Genomic DNA, 16,163 nt, shown 5'->3' on the forward strand with positions numbered 1-16,163 from the left:
ATATTAAGAATTATTTTAAATCTTTTTTTATTATTATTCTGTTAATCTTATGATAGGATTCCCTAGAGTCATTGCAACATGTATGCAGTCTATTGCTCCAATCTCCACTGCTCTAGGGGAACATGAGGCAGATTATGTTAATAGGAAGTCCTATCACAGCCTTAATGTTCAGGTAGAGATGATGTGAATATGTGAGATGATTATTTTCTGTGATATGAATCTTTAAATTAATAGTAACATAACAGATTTAACAATGATCTACTAAACATTTAATCTGCAGACGACTTGTGGTCATGAACGTATGATCACAAGTTTGGATGCCAAATGGCCTGGCTCCAGTGCTTGACTCAATTTTCCGTGAGTCCGTGTTGTGTCAGCGCTTTGAGGAAAGCAAGTTAAATTTGGTACTGTACAAAACACTTAATTTGAACTGAGATAGAAAAACCTACACAATAACCCCCTATCATGACCCTCAGACAGGGCCACAGCACCGCTTCAATGTGGCCCTCAGTACAGAGCAGCCCACTCAGCTGGTGCAGATGTAGATGCAATCACCATACAATATTACACTTAATAAAAGCACATTGAAACTGCAGATAGGTCTCAAACTGTTTTATTGGTTTTGTGGGATGGGAGGGAGAAAGAGAGCAAGACAAAGTTGCATTAATACATATTCATACTAAAGTGTTACTTGGTTAAATAAGTTCACATACTGAGATCAGTTTTATCCAGCTGTTTGATCTCCAATATTTTTTTTTTTTTTTTTTTTGGAGCCTCCTCAGCTCACAGTCCATCTCCTTTAGTGAACAGTCTAGTTCAAGTCTCCTTTAGTGAACAGTCTAGTTCAAGTCTCCTTTAGTGTGCAGTCTAGTTCAAGTCTCCTTTAGTGTGCAGTCTAGTTCAAGTCTCCTTTAGTGAACAGTCTAGTTCAAGTCTCCTTTAGTGAACAGTCTAGTTCAAGTCTCCTTTAGTGAACAGTCTAGTTCAAGTCTCCTTTAGTGAACAGTCTAGTTCAAGTCTCCTTTAGTGAACAGTCTAGTTCAAGTCTCCTTTAGTGAACAGTCTAGTTCAAGTCTCCTTTAGTGAACAGTCTAGTTCAAGTCTCCTTTAGTGAACAGTCTAGTTCAAGTCTCCTTTAGTGTGCAGTCTAGTTCAAGTCTCCTTTAGTGAACAGTCTAGTTCAAGTCTCCTTTAGTGAACAGTCTAGTTCAAGTCTCCTTTAGTGTGCAGTCTAGTTCAAGACTCCTTTAGTGAACAGTCTAGTTCAAGTCTCCTTTAGTGTGCAGTCTAGTTCAAGTCTCCTTTAGTGTGCAGTCTAGTTCAAGACTCCTTTTGTACAGGGCCCTGACTGAGTCTGTTTCTACCTGAAACATAATTCCACCACAAACATGATCATTACAAGTTTTCTGGAGGCTCATCAAATCACAAAAAGTTCCTTGACTTCCTACAAACACAGGACTGACTGTAATTTATGTCAAGGGTTTTAAATTCTTACACATTTCTTCTGAAGCCCATTGAGGTAGAGGCCTCAGTTTCTGGGGCAGGTTGTGAAAAATCCTACAATAAAAGAGATGTGTAAGGGCCAGTCCCTTTTTTATGCCACACATTCAAATGTTTGCCATAATAAAAAGTCCAGTGCATTCACATCAGCAACTGTCTGAGAACACACAGACAGAGTGTCTTCATTTCCTCCACCCTAATAAATAATAGACTGTGTGTATGTGTGCTGGCTTTAACAGGGACACTGTATTTCCCTCTACTGCAGAACATACAGTCAGCCATATTTAAAACTTTTAAAAAGTAGTAATGTATTGTACATACTTACTTGCTTAGAGGAGCCAGCACCAGGGTCAGATTGTACAGCACCTGTAATCACATCCATAATCGGCCGTCCCTTATTACCTACTCAGAGCCAACTCCACCACAGTGTATTCTGGTTTACTGAATTTAACTCTTTATTTCTGTTTGCTGCAAACAAGTGTTTGTGATAAAATGTTCACAAAAGTAATAAAAGGTTGTTGTAAATATCACCACTTTGAATTATATTTTTATATTTTGTCTTTATCTGCTGCCAAGAACATTTGGAGTTGGGGTTGCATCTAAAAATCAATGAATATTAATCTTTCTTACATACATGCACATTTTTTATATATATTATAAAAATAGGCTATAGGCTATATTACACATATAGGCTACACACACACATATATATATATATACATAATTTTACATAAATATAGAACGTATTTGTTTAACTTACACATTAACAATCAGCAATCTTTCTCCAACAGTCTTCTCTTGCTTTGGCAGCAGAGACCGTATTGGTTTGAGCTTGAATACATATTTAAATTCATCGTAATTATGAATGATTATCTCTTGCTCCTCTGCGGAAAAATATATCGCTCACGCTCTACCCACGATTGGTTGTTCAGTGTCGACGTCACTCTTTTATGTGCACGCGCGCGTGGAGTAATCATAGCTTTAGGATCAAAGCCTGAGTTGACAGAGAAAGTTGATGAGCTGCATCATGGTACCAATAAAGCCTGATTACATCGGTTTGGTTTTGTCAACTCAAAACCAATCCTGTAACCCCGAGTTTGTTCAGCTACCTTCATGGTACAGGCCCCTGATGTCCTAGATGCATAACATAAACGTAACATTACAACTTACATCTGCACAAAAGGACGTGAATGCGCATGTGAATTAGTTTTCTACATAGTTTTCTAATGGACTGAATGGATGCGCTCTTCCCTTAACAGCGTTCTGATACACTGGCAACTAAAGCACAGAGAGTTTATACACTGAATGCGTGTATGTTGGCGCTGCACATCTTGCACTCAATTTTTTTTTATATATTTCTGTTTTCGAAGCCATAACTAGAAACAACTTTTAAAAAACATGTTTACTGTTGAAAACAAAATAACACTGCTGCATTATAAATATCATTAATGATTAAAAAGAAATAGCCCATCTAAAAGGAATATTATTATTATATAAATTTTTTTAGGGATGCACCGAAATGAAAATTCTTGGCCGAAACCGAAAACCGAAAAAGAGGAAACTAAGGCCGAAAACCGAAACACCGAAATAAATTATGCCAATTATTAGTAGGCCTACCATTGCATTTATGGCTATGACTGTGTACTAACTTTACTATAATCAAGGCATTGCATAAATTAATATTAAAGTTTCAAAGAATAAATCAATTAAAATTGTATGGAAATATTTATTTAGCACATTGCAAAGTATAAAATTAAATGTTTAACTTGACCCCACTCATGTGTACATTAAATAATAATGTAAAAGCCTACTGGCCTGCAGAAAGGTTTAAAAATTAAATGTTCTCTCATAAAAACAAAGGTCAATACTGCCATAGCCCATAATAATATCTGCAGCTATATGCTCATGGACGTGAGTTGCAAAAACCATAAACAGCTAAGGTAAACACACACACCTCTGAGAAATGACGGCTGCTCTGCACACACACGCAAGGTCTCTCGCTCCCTCTCTCTGCCGCGCGCGCGCTACGTATGCGCGCTCATGCTCGCTCGCGATTCCGGGAGATTTAAACTAATTTGCGGGCATCAGGGAGCCACTATCAATACGCGGGAGACTCCCGGAACTTCCGGAACACTTGGGACGTCTGTGTTTTAAAAATCGCTGTCCGTGGGTCACTCTCAGATATATTGAAATACGTCCACACCGCAGATATGTTGCTTCAGACAAGTACGTGCAGGTCGCGGTATCTGCTGTTTGCGTCATCACAACATTTCGGCCGTATTGTTTCGGTGATAAAAGTCTTTCGGCCTTTGCACTTTTGGGCCATTTTCGGCCGAAAATTTTCGGTGGCCGAATATTCGGTGCATCCCTAAATTTTTTATATTTGTTTTCAAAGCCATAACTATATAATTAGACTAATTAGGTTTAAAAACGGCTTTCTAAAGATAAAAATGCCCATATTAGGTAAAAATCAATTGAAACATATTGGAAATAATAATGTCTGTCACTGCTGTGAACTGACCAGCACACAGAGTATGAGGAATATCAACAGCTTTAGGAGTCGGCTGTCCACGGCTGTACACTCAGTCCTGAACCCGCCAGAGTACCAACACAATACACACACTCAGTCCTGAACCCGCCAGAGTACCAACACAATACACACACTCAGTCCTGAACCCGCCAGAGTACCAACACAATACACACACTCAGTCCTGAACCCGCCAGAGTACCAACACAATACACACACTCAGTCCTGAACCCGCCAGAGTACCAACACAATACACACACTCAGTCCTGAACCCGCCAGAGTACCAACACAATATACACACTCAGTCCTGAACCTGCCAGAGTACCAACACAATACACACACTCAGTCCTGAACCTGCCAGAGTACCAACACAATATACACACTCAGTCCTGAACCCGCCAGAGTACCAACACAATATACACACTCAGTCCTGAACCCGCCAGAGTACCAACACAATACACACACTCAGTCCTGAACCCGCCTGAGTACCAACACAATACACACACTCAGTCCTGAACCCGCCAGAGTACCAACACAATATACACACTCAGTCCTGAACCCGCCAGAGTACCAACACAATACACACACTCAGTCCTGAACCCGCCAGAGTACCAACACAATACACACACTCAGTCCTGAACCTGCCAGAGTACCAACACAATACACACACTCAGTCCTGAACCCGCCAGAGTACCAACACAATATACACACTCAGTCCTGAACCTGCCAGAGTACCAACACAATACACACACTCAGTCCTGAACCCGCCAGAGTACCAACACAATACACACACTCAGTCCTGAACCCGCCTGAGTACCAACACAATACACACACTCAGTCCTGAACCCGCCAGAGTACCAACACAATATACACACTCAGTCCTGAACCCGCCAGAGTACCAACACAATATACACACTCAGTCCTGAACCCGCCAGAGTACCAACACAATATACACACTCAGTCCTGAACCCGCCAGAGTACCAACACAATATACACACTCAGTCCTGAACCCGCCAGAGTACCAACACAATACACACACTCAGTCCTGAACCCGCCAGAGTACCAACACAATACACACACTCAGTCCTGAACCCGCCAGAGTACCAACACAATACACACACTCAGTCCTGAACCCGCCAGAGTACCAACACAATACACACACTCAGTCCTGAACCCGCCAGAGTACCAACACAATACACACACTCAGTCCTGAACCCGCCAGAGTACCAACACAATACACACACTCAGTCCTGAACCCGCCAGAGTACCAACACAATACACACACTCAGTCCTGAACCTGCCAGAGTACCAACACAATACACACACTCAGTCCTGAACCTGCCAGAGTACCAACACAATACACACACTCAGTCCTGAACCCGCCAGAGTACCAACACAATACACACACTCAGTCCTGAACCCGCCAGAGTACCAACACAATACACACACTCAGTCCTGAACCCGCCAGAGTACCAACACAATATACACACTCAGTCCTGAACCCGCCAGAGTACCAACACAATATACACACTCAGTCCTGAACCCGCCAGAGTACCAACACAATATACACACTCAGTCCTGAACCCGCCAGAGTACCAACACAATACACACACTCAGTCCTGAACCCGCCAGAGTACCAACACAATATACACACTCAGTCCTGAACCTGCCAGAGTACCAACACAATATACACACTCAGTCCTGAACCTGCCAGAGTACCAACACAATACACACACTCAGTCCTGAACCTGCCAGAGTACCAACACAATACACACACTCAGTCCTGAACCCGCCAGAGTACCAACACAATACACACACTAAGTCCTGAACCCGCCAGAGTACCAACACAATACACACACTCAGTCCTGAACCCGCCAGAGTAATAACACACTCAGTCCTGAACCCGCCAGAGTACCAACACAATACACACACTCAGTCCTGAACCTGCCAGAGTACCAACACAATACACACACTCAGTCCTGAACCTGCCAGAGTACCAACACAATATACACACTCAGTCCTGAACCCGCCAGAGTACCAACACAATATACACACTCAGTCCTGAACCCGCCAGAGTACCAACACAATACACACACTCAGTCCTGAACCCGCCAGAGTAATAACACACTCAGTCCTGAACCCGCCAGAGTACCAACACAATATACACACTCAGTCCTGAACCTGCCAGAGTACCAACACAATATACACACTCAGTCCTGAACCTGCCAGAGTACCAACACAATATACACACTCAGTCCTGAACCTGCCAGAGTAATAACACACTCAGTCCTGAACCCGCCAGAGTACCAACACACTCAGTCCTGAACCCGCCAGAGTACCAACACAATACACACACTCAGTCCTGAACCTGCCAGAGTACCAACACAATACACACACTCAGTCCTGAACCTGCCAGAGTACCAACACAATATACACACTCAGTCCTGAACCTGCCAGAGTACCAACACAATATACACACTCAGTCCTGAACCTGCCAGAGTACCAACACAATATACACACTCAGTCCTGAACCTGCCAGAGTACCAACACAATATACACACTCAGTCCTGAACCTGCCAGAGTACCAACACAATACACACACTCAGTCCTGAACCCGCCAGAGTACCAACACACTCAGTCCTGAACCCGCCAGAGTACCAACACAATACACACACTCAGTCCTGAACCTGCCAGAGTACCAACACAATACACACACTCAGTCCTGAACCTGCCAGAGTACCAACACAATACACACACTCAGTCCTGAACCTGCCAGAGTACCAACACAATATACACACTCAGTCCTGAACCTGCCAGAGTACCAACACAATACACACACTCAGTCCTGAACCCGCCAGAGTACCAACACAATACACACACTCAGTCCTGAACCCGCCAGAGTACCAACACAATACACACACTCAGTCCTGAACCCGCCAGAGTACCAACACAATATACACACTCAGTCCTGAACCCGCCAGAGTACCAACACAATATACACACTCAGTCCTTAACCCGCCAGAGTACCAACACAATACACACACTCAGTCCTGAACCCGTCAGAGTACCAACACAATAACACACTCAGTCCTGAACCCGCCAGAGTACCAACACAATACACACACTCAGTCCTGAACCCGCCAGAGTACCAACACAATACACACACTCAGTCCTGAACCCGCCAGAGTACCAACACAATATACACACTCAGTCCTGAACCCGCCAGAGTACCAACACAATACACACACTCAGTCCTGAACATGCCAGAGTACCAACACAATACACACACTCAGTCCTGAACCCGCCAGAGTACCAACACAATACACACACTCAGTCCTGAACCCGCCAGAGTACCAACACAATACACACACTCAGTCCTGAACATGCCAGAGTACCAACACAATACACACACTCAGTCCTGAACCCGCCAGAGTACCAACACAATATACACACTCAGTCCTGAACCTGCCAGAGTACCAACACAATACACACACTCAGTCCTGAACCTGCCAGAGTACCAACACAATACACACACTCAGTCCTGAACCTGCCAGAGTACCAACACAATACACACACTCAGTCCTGAACCTGCCAGAGTACCAACACAATATACACACTCAGTCCTGAACCTGCCAGAGTACCAACACAATACACACACTCAGTCCTGAACCCGCCAGAGTACCAACACAATATACACACTCAGTCCTGAACCCGCCAGAGTACCAACACAATACACACACTCAGTCCTGAACCCGCCAGAGTACCAACACAATACACACACTCAGTCCTGAACCCGCCAGAGTACCAACACAATATACACACTCAGTCCTGAACCCGCCAGAGTACCAACACAATACACACACTCAGTCCTGAACCCGCCAGAGTACCAACACAATATACACACTCAGTCCTGAACCCGCCAGAGTACCAACACAATACACACACTCAGTCCTGAACCCGCCAGAGTACCAACACAATATACACACTCAGTCCTGAACCCGCCAGAGTACCAACACAATACACACACTCAGTCCTGAACCCGCCAGAGTACCAACACAATATACACACTCAGTCCTGAACCCGCCAGAGTACCAACACAATACACACACTCAGTCCTGAACCTGCCAGAGTACCAACACAATACACACACTCAGTCCTGAACCTGCCAGAGTACCAACACAATATACACACTCAGCAAAATATCGTCTAATAATCGTTATCCAGAAAATCCCAGAAAATATCCAGATATACTGTTTTGTGAGTCTCGCACGGCCCTCGCTGTACCTGCTGTCTCACTGCACTGAACACCAGCTGTGCATCACACTCATGACCTGTCAAGGATTTACAATTAACTTTTGTCTTATTCTTTGTCACTCTTTTGCAGATTTTGCAGTGGAAATCGGAGAAATGTTAGAAATACAGATCATCAAGGTAGAGCTCTACACGACAGCCCGTGTTTCTGTCATGCACACATTTACCATCATTCAGATACTAGTGTAGTTTAGAATTTTTGTATATTTCTATATATTTTTTATTCATTTTAATTGGAGAGAGATTTATTTTAGTACATGGATAACTTAAAGAAAAGTTGGACAACTTGCTGAAATAATTTTTGTAAAGTTTGTTTTTTTAATGGGTTTAGTTTTAGTTAATAATAACCCTGATAGTGACTCTCTTGATGGGGATGTGAAATATGTAACATTGTAAAATTTTCAAAAACAGTTTTGACAATAGCTTTATTTCTATTATGTATTTGCACTGTTTGTTTTGCACAGTTATTTTTTCCCTGATTAGGTCAAGTTATGTTTTTCACAGTTTTTATAGGTAGAAAGAAATAATACAAATAAACTGTCAATAATGAAGTATTAGTGCTTATTTATATTGGCTTATTTATAATAATTACATTTTTAGGCACCATGTTTTTTTTATCACTCTTATTCGGTCTTTATACATAGTCTTTATATTTTTGGAAGGATTGTCCCTTTGCATCACAAAAACATGTGTTGACCTCGATCCTTTACTCATTAAAGTCATTGCAATAAACAAATGGATTTTCTGTAATGGAAACTAATGTCACACTTGCTAACATTAGGTATGTTCACATGCACTAATATTCATCAATCCAGTAATGAAGCCAATCCAAATTCAGATTCTGTAAGTTAGATCAACCCTAAACATTGCAATCCGATTCACATATTTGATTACATATGAATCACATGTATTGTGAACTAAACTTCAGCGTATGCGCTGATCGATTAATGTGTATCAGTCTGATTGAGCCATCACTAATATAATAAGATAATAAGCAGATGTTTGTGGTGCATAAGCGCATCTTGAGTTTATCAGGGAGTAAATGAGAGGTGTGTGTGTGTGTTTGGTCAGGTTGAGGACCCAGGATGCCTGTGGGCTCGAGTCCTGAGAGGAGCAGGCGTTCCGCCGGACAGTCCTGAGGAGTACGAGCACCTGAGGGTGAAGATGAACCTCTTCTACCACGAGGTCGACATGGACCTCCAGAAACTGAAGCCTTATGAACTGAAGGAGGGGCTGGTATGTCAGATCAGGAATATGAATAATAATAACCTCCTATGAGTCATATTTGGGAGTTTGACTTGTCCTGCAGTGTAACATGTCTAAATACTCATTATTTATTATGGTTCTAGAATGCTAAACATCATTTAATCAGAACTATGGTAATACAGAAGAAAGTGTGAGAGTTGTAGTGAAAAAAACATTAAACAAATCTTCTATTTGAGCTGCTGATTTTCCTCTTTAAAAAACAAAAACTTATTACCTACATATGCAAATGTTTTATCAATGTTTTTTCTCATTTTCATCATTTAAGCATGAGATTTAAGTTCATGAGAAACATAGAACAGCCAAGTATGTCTTTTCACTTGTGGTGTCAAAGTGTTGCTAATTCTTTTATAATTCCTAATGCAACTTTAATTTCATTTTAAGTGAGAGAATATGTTATATATTTGTACATTTTAATGTTTGTTCTTTAAAAGGGGTGGTTGATTATTTCACTTTTCTAACTTTAGTTAGTGTGTAATGTTGCTGTTTGAGCATAAACAACATCTGCAAAGTTACAAAGATCAAAGCAAAGGGAGAGATTTGCTTTTAAAGAAATCGCTTTTTAAGGACTACAACAAACGGCTAGTAGAGACTACACCACATTCCTCCCGGGTTAGTGACATCACCAACCCTAGAATTTACATAAAACCCTCCTCCGGGAACGCAATTTATAGATTATCAAGACAGAATATGCTAATCAATGACCAGAAGATAACTACACATCAGCTACATACATTCATCAGCTAAGCATTCAGAAATGTCCTGTTGCTTCTACATGTTGTCTCTTCTTCTAGAGACTCTCCATCATTGCCTGACTCCGATTTGAACATAAAAGGCTAAAAGTTTTTGAAAATTTCAGTGCATGTGTGTGTGAGGTAAAAGGACAACAAGCTCCTGAAGCTCCGCCCCCTGTGCCGGGAGCAGCAGCTCATTTGCGTTTAAAGGAACACACACAAAAACAGTGCATTTTTGCTCACCCTCAAAAAGTGACAACTTTAACATGCTATATACAAATATCTGTGGGGTATTTTGAGCTAAAACTTCACACACACACTCTGGGGACATCAGAGACCTATTTTACATCTTGTGAAAAGGGCATTATACCACCCCTTTAAAAATGTATTTGTCACACTATTTAAAATGTAGTAGTGAAGAAAAACATGTAAAACCTTTAAGAAAAATTCAGCTAAATAGTTCGTTTTCTTTTCCATTTAGAAGAGGCGTGTTTTGAGAGTGTTTGATGCTTTAGCGTTAAGGTCATTGCACACTGAGTCTGAAAGGTTTCGCACGTTAAAAAATAAATATGTTGTGTCAATCACGTTTACTCCGAAACTTTTGTAAGTCATAAAAAAAATTCGGATTGGGTTCGATTTTTATTTTATTTTTTGCATCCGCAGCATTTAGAAGGAGTTTTGACAATTCAGAGCCACCGAATCACGAATACGAAAAAACGCGTACGAAAATCGGTGTGCAAGGACCTTTACCCTGCGCATGCGATTCTTTATGGCATCATATTACCTTTATAGAAGTCGTATTTATTTTTTAACGTGCAAGAATTTCGGACTCAGACTTGTTTGTCTCTCTCTCTCTCTCTCTCTCTCTCTCTCTCTCTCTCTCTCTCTCTCTGTGTCTCAGGTGTGTGTGGTGTTCAGTCTGGCTCTGAAGAGCTGGTGTCGTGCCGTGGTCGAGTCCATCATCGAGGGGACGCTGGACTCTCAGGCCTGGTGTTTGTTGGTAGACCACGGAGATCACATCATCGTCAGAGCGGATGAGTATGAAGCCTTTTAAAATGTCTTGAATTGGTTGTATCAAGTGTAAAGGGATAGATTCTCTCAGCATTTACTCGCCCTCATGCCATCAATGTCTTCTGGAGTGAAATGATCGGTGTTTGTCAGAAAAATACTAATATATTTGACTTTTTAAAGAATAAATCATTGTTTTCGCAAACTTTGAAACGCCCTTACGTTCATGTAAAGCTGAACTAGTGTATGTTCTAGGACAGTTGCCTGGAAGCAGTGCTTTATGGTTAAAGGGATACTCCACTTTTTTGGGAAATAGGCTCATTTTACAACTCCCCCAGAGTTAAACAGTTGAGTTTTATCATTTTGTAATCCATGCAGCCGATCTCCGGGTCTGGGGGTCCCACTTTTAGCATAGCTTAGCATAATAAATTGAACCGGACAAGACCATTAGCATCTCTCTCAAAAAAATGAACAAAGAGTTTCAATATTTTTCCTATTTAAAACTTGACTCTTCTGTAGTTACATCGTGCACTAAGACCGACGGAAAATGAAACGTTGCGATTTTCTAGGCTGATATGGCTAGGAACTATACTAACTATACTATACTACTACAGAAGAGTCAAGTTTTAAATAGGAAAAATATCGAAACTCTTTGTTCATTTTTTTTTAGAGAGATGCTAATGGTCCTGTCCGGTTCAATTCATTATGCTAAGCTATGCTAAAAGTGGTACCGCCAGACCCGGAGATCGGCTGAATGGATTCGAAAACGGTAAGACTCGACTGTTTAACTCTGGGGGAGCTGTAAAATGAGCCTATTTCCCAAAAAAGTGGAGTATCCCTTTAAGAGTTTACAATTAAAATATTGCAATTTGTTTTTACACACACCTATCGTTTGGCTTCAGAAAACTTTGATTCGTCCACTGGGGTCGTGTGGATTACCATCGCCATTGCTGCGTTTGGTTTATTATTCATTATTTTCCTAAGAATCTTCATTTGTGTTTTTCTGAAGAAAGAAAGCGATGGCATGAGGGTGAGTGAATTATGTGAGAATTTACATTATTGGGTGAACTATCCCTTAAGGTCATAAATATCTAATGGTATAACAGAAGTCTTAACTATCATTTTAAGAGGTCTTAATTTGGGGACAGAAAAAAATGGCCTAATGTGATTTTATATAATTTTAAAAGTCTATGATTTATATGAATGCAAACTGGTTCAAGTCAAAACGTTGGTTTTAGAGCAGTTCAGTCAGCGAATGCCATGCATTTGTATCAAACGATAGCCAATGAACTACTTTTGATGAATTATGACAGTGTTTGCCTGATGTTTATATTGTAATATGTTGTAAACAGTTATAAGAAACATGCATATAATTATCTCCTCATCCTTTTGAATGAGCAGCCGGAAAAAGTAAAGCATGGACATTTCAAAATAAAGAGTCCCAGTTTGTTTTTGACGTCTTTATAATTAAAAGTCCTGCTTTAAATGCATGAAGTATTTGTAGTTACACTTTATTTGAACTGTCCTCTTTGCTTGCACTCAGTGTGAGGATGTGATGTGTCTCATAACTGTTGATAAAACACTGTAGAGCTTCATCCAGGACTGGTTTATATCCGCACTGTTGATATCTCTGATGAACTTGCTCTCAGTGTAAGAACTCCTCTGGAGAAGTTCCTGCAGCTCCCCTTCAGGGTCCGCCGCTTCAGACTGGCTGGCATTCGCCCCATGACCCTTCAGGTGCCGATCTCTGGAGACCCGGCCGAGCTCGTGTAAGTCCCTCTCTTGAAGAAGTCTCCGTGCTGCTCTCGCATGTGTTCTGATGCTCTGTGTTCATCTGTCTGATCTCAGTCCCTCCTCAACGTGGGACAGCTCTGCCACCAAATACTTGCACAATCTATTACAAGGTAAGAGTGTGCTGTGGTTATTCAGCGGTTCCTCTGCTTGCTGTGTGTATAGAGGTTATGCGTGTGACGTCACCGTTGGGCGGAGTGACTGCGGTCACACACACACACACACACACACACACTGAGTGGCAGCATTGGTTTTCAGTGTGAATGCTGCGAAAAACACACAAAACACATCTAAAACGGGAAAGAGCTTTGAGATTGACTGTATAACTAGATTTGACAAGAAATCTGAGGTATATTTCTACAGACTGCCGAAAGCCGCAGAACAGAAAAGCAAATGAATCGATGAGATTCCTAGAAAAAACTGGATCCAGGCAGAGAAAGCTGGATTTGCAGTCATATGCTGAATTTAGGGGTAAAATCATACCCTATATATTGTATTGACAACTAAATTAAATATTTACCATCGTATATTCCGCATAATTGGATGTTTTTAAAGAAACACTGACAAAAAACAACACAAGTTTTAGGGTTGGACGATATGATGATGTATATAACTTTGATATGAGTGATCACATGGATTTATATAAAGCGTTCTCAGGCAAATTTGCGTTATGTATTTCCCCGGTGTGGAAATCAGGCTCATATAAATGTCAGAAACACGATTCCTGCTGCATGTCAATATCCATGATCACTGGATCTTTGGTAAGTTGTAAGAAACACTATATCGAGTCCAACCTTTAGTTTAAACTGATAATGGTTTGTTTTACTGGTGTTTCTCCTGTTAACTCCAGTCACACAGCAGCTCTTCTGCCACTCAGGGTTCCTGCGGGAAACTGACCTCAATGCATTCCCTCTATTGTGTGGTTCTTAGACGCTCTGTGTGTTTCTAGTGTCGACTCTGGTGGAAGCCGTTCTGTGTGAAACGCATGCCGGCTGCTCTGCCGTTGAACTCTACTTGACTATCAATGATACAAAGGTAAAGTATATTTATGAGACATACTGAGCAGGATTTCAGACCGCTGCTATGTGCCAGTCCACTGTCATTGAACAGATCTGTGTGAACCATGAGCTCGTGGCCAAGAAGTTTGCCTGTTTCGTGAGTGAGAAGTCCAGTGTGCCGGACGGGAACCGGAACGGAGATCGAGTTCCTGTCAGCCTGGCGTGGGACATTTACTCCAGTCCTCAAAAGCTCTTAGAGATGAAGGGCTGCTGTCCGGTCAAAGCTTCGCCCACGCCCGATATTCCCCAGAATCCCCACAGAACCGAGCGGACAGATGAGCCACCACAGACAGGTCAAGTTTCTGAAAGAGACTCTCCTGCTCACCAAGGCTGCATTTATTTGATCAAAAATACAGTAAAAACAGTGAAATATTATCAGACAGGATTTCTATGTGAATATATATATAGTGAAGTGTAATTTATTCGTGTGATCAAAGCTGAATTTTCAGCATCATTTCTCCAGTCTTCAGTGTCACATGATCCATCAGAAATCATTCTAATATGATGATTTGATGCACAAGAAACATTTCATATAATTTTTGTTCAGGATCCGTAAATAAAAAGTTAACAAAAAGAACTTTAAAACAACAGTATCGATTCGAAATATAAATCTTTTGTAACATAAATGTTTTTACTCGCTATTGATCAATTTAATGCATCCTAAAAGTGTATAATATATATATATTTATCCTACATTGAATGCTTGCATTTGATTGGTTTTTCAGTTATTTCAAAGGTCCTTGCAGACGACAACAGCAAAAGAACCAAAACCTACAACGACACTGACCAAGAAAATACATCTAGTAAATATATATATTTTTTATATATATATATATATAGTTTCTTAGGCCACAAATTTTCATTTTATTATGTATTTATTATGGAAAAGCACCTACTCTCTTTCTGCCGCTCCAACACACACTCGCACAGAAACGTGTTGTCAGCGCTGCTCTGACGATCTTATCAGTAAAACAGTTTAACAACTTAAAAGCTCCATGAATTTCTCACTAGCGAGGAAATAACGGCACTGTTCTTGAAGCAGATAAACTTACAGTTTCAATAGATTATACATTTCATATTCATAAATGAATGTTTCTCCTTTAGAAAGCGAGCAGCAGAAACCACAGGTGTCAGAGGAAGAACACACGCCTTCTCCAGTTAAACCTCGAGTCCATAAACTGACCCGCAACGCCGGGACCAATACGGTAAGTGTGCGTTTATACCGCTGTGACCGAGCGATCGAGCTCGACAGACGGGCACAGGGGTGGGCTTTATAGTGGCACCAGTGAATGCCTGGATCCCAGTATAACTGTGACTTCTGTGGTTTGATGCAGATCGGCAGAGGATGGCGGATCAGAGTCGAGGCCACGGACATCATCACAGATGAAACCTGTGCGCAGACCGTCATGAACAAGGCCCAGTAAGACTGTCGTCTGAGTCTGGTTCCTCCTGAAGAGCTCATAACTCGTATAATTGAGTTCTGGATTGTATGTTGAGTTTAGATTGACACCCGACTTGCATCTAAATAGATCTGATTTTATGAAGGTGATAATACAAAGTAATTTAGGGGTGCTCTGATTGATTGGCTACCGATCGCTATCGGCCATTAATCACTTTAGGAAGATTGACCGGCGGTCTCTATAAAGGCCGATCTCATGCTGACGACGCATAAAGACTAATAACGATAATGATTATAATAATGATGAAGGTGAGGTTCTTTATTAAATAACTTAAAGTAATTTAAGTAATTTGTAATTTTCAAAGTAGTTTGAAAACTTTCTGTGAGAAGTAATTTCACAAACAATTGTGTCACTTGCACAATCGAAGCAGTGTCGCATCATCACTAAAGTTTATAATTTGTGTTTCTTTCTAAGTCTTGCTAGTGTTTAAACCACTCATCACTCACGGTCTCACACACATGGCCGCCGCCCAAACAGCTCGCCAGTACACAAATGCACTTAAACACAAAGG

General features: G+C 41.2%; 1 protein-coding gene across 1 annotated transcript in view; it reads left to right on the plus strand.

The window, feature by feature from the left end:
- The window catches only part of tdrd12 (tudor domain containing 12), a 59,800-nt gene that overhangs the window by 2,165 nt on the left and 41,472 nt on the right, over positions 1 to 16,163 (plus strand). The window contains exons 2-11 of the mRNA XM_082159638.1: positions 8,412 to 8,458; positions 9,410 to 9,574; positions 11,237 to 11,373; positions 12,993 to 13,112; positions 13,192 to 13,247; positions 14,084 to 14,169; positions 14,245 to 14,485; positions 14,918 to 14,995; positions 15,297 to 15,397; positions 15,527 to 15,612. Of these exons, the coding sequence (XP_082015764.1) occupies positions 8,435 to 8,458; positions 9,410 to 9,574; positions 11,237 to 11,373; positions 12,993 to 13,112; positions 13,192 to 13,247; positions 14,084 to 14,169; positions 14,245 to 14,485; positions 14,918 to 14,995; positions 15,297 to 15,397; positions 15,527 to 15,612 (1,094 nt within the window). The 5' untranslated portion in view covers positions 8,412 to 8,434. The remainder of the gene's footprint in view (positions 1 to 8,411; positions 8,459 to 9,409; positions 9,575 to 11,236; positions 11,374 to 12,992; positions 13,113 to 13,191; positions 13,248 to 14,083; positions 14,170 to 14,244; positions 14,486 to 14,917; positions 14,996 to 15,296; positions 15,398 to 15,526; positions 15,613 to 16,163) is intronic.

The sequence above is a fragment of the Leuciscus leuciscus genome (assembly GCF_965113295.1).
Source record: "Leuciscus leuciscus genome assembly, chromosome: 25".
Classification (NCBI taxonomy): domain Eukaryota; kingdom Metazoa; phylum Chordata; class Actinopteri; order Cypriniformes; family Leuciscidae; genus Leuciscus; species Leuciscus leuciscus.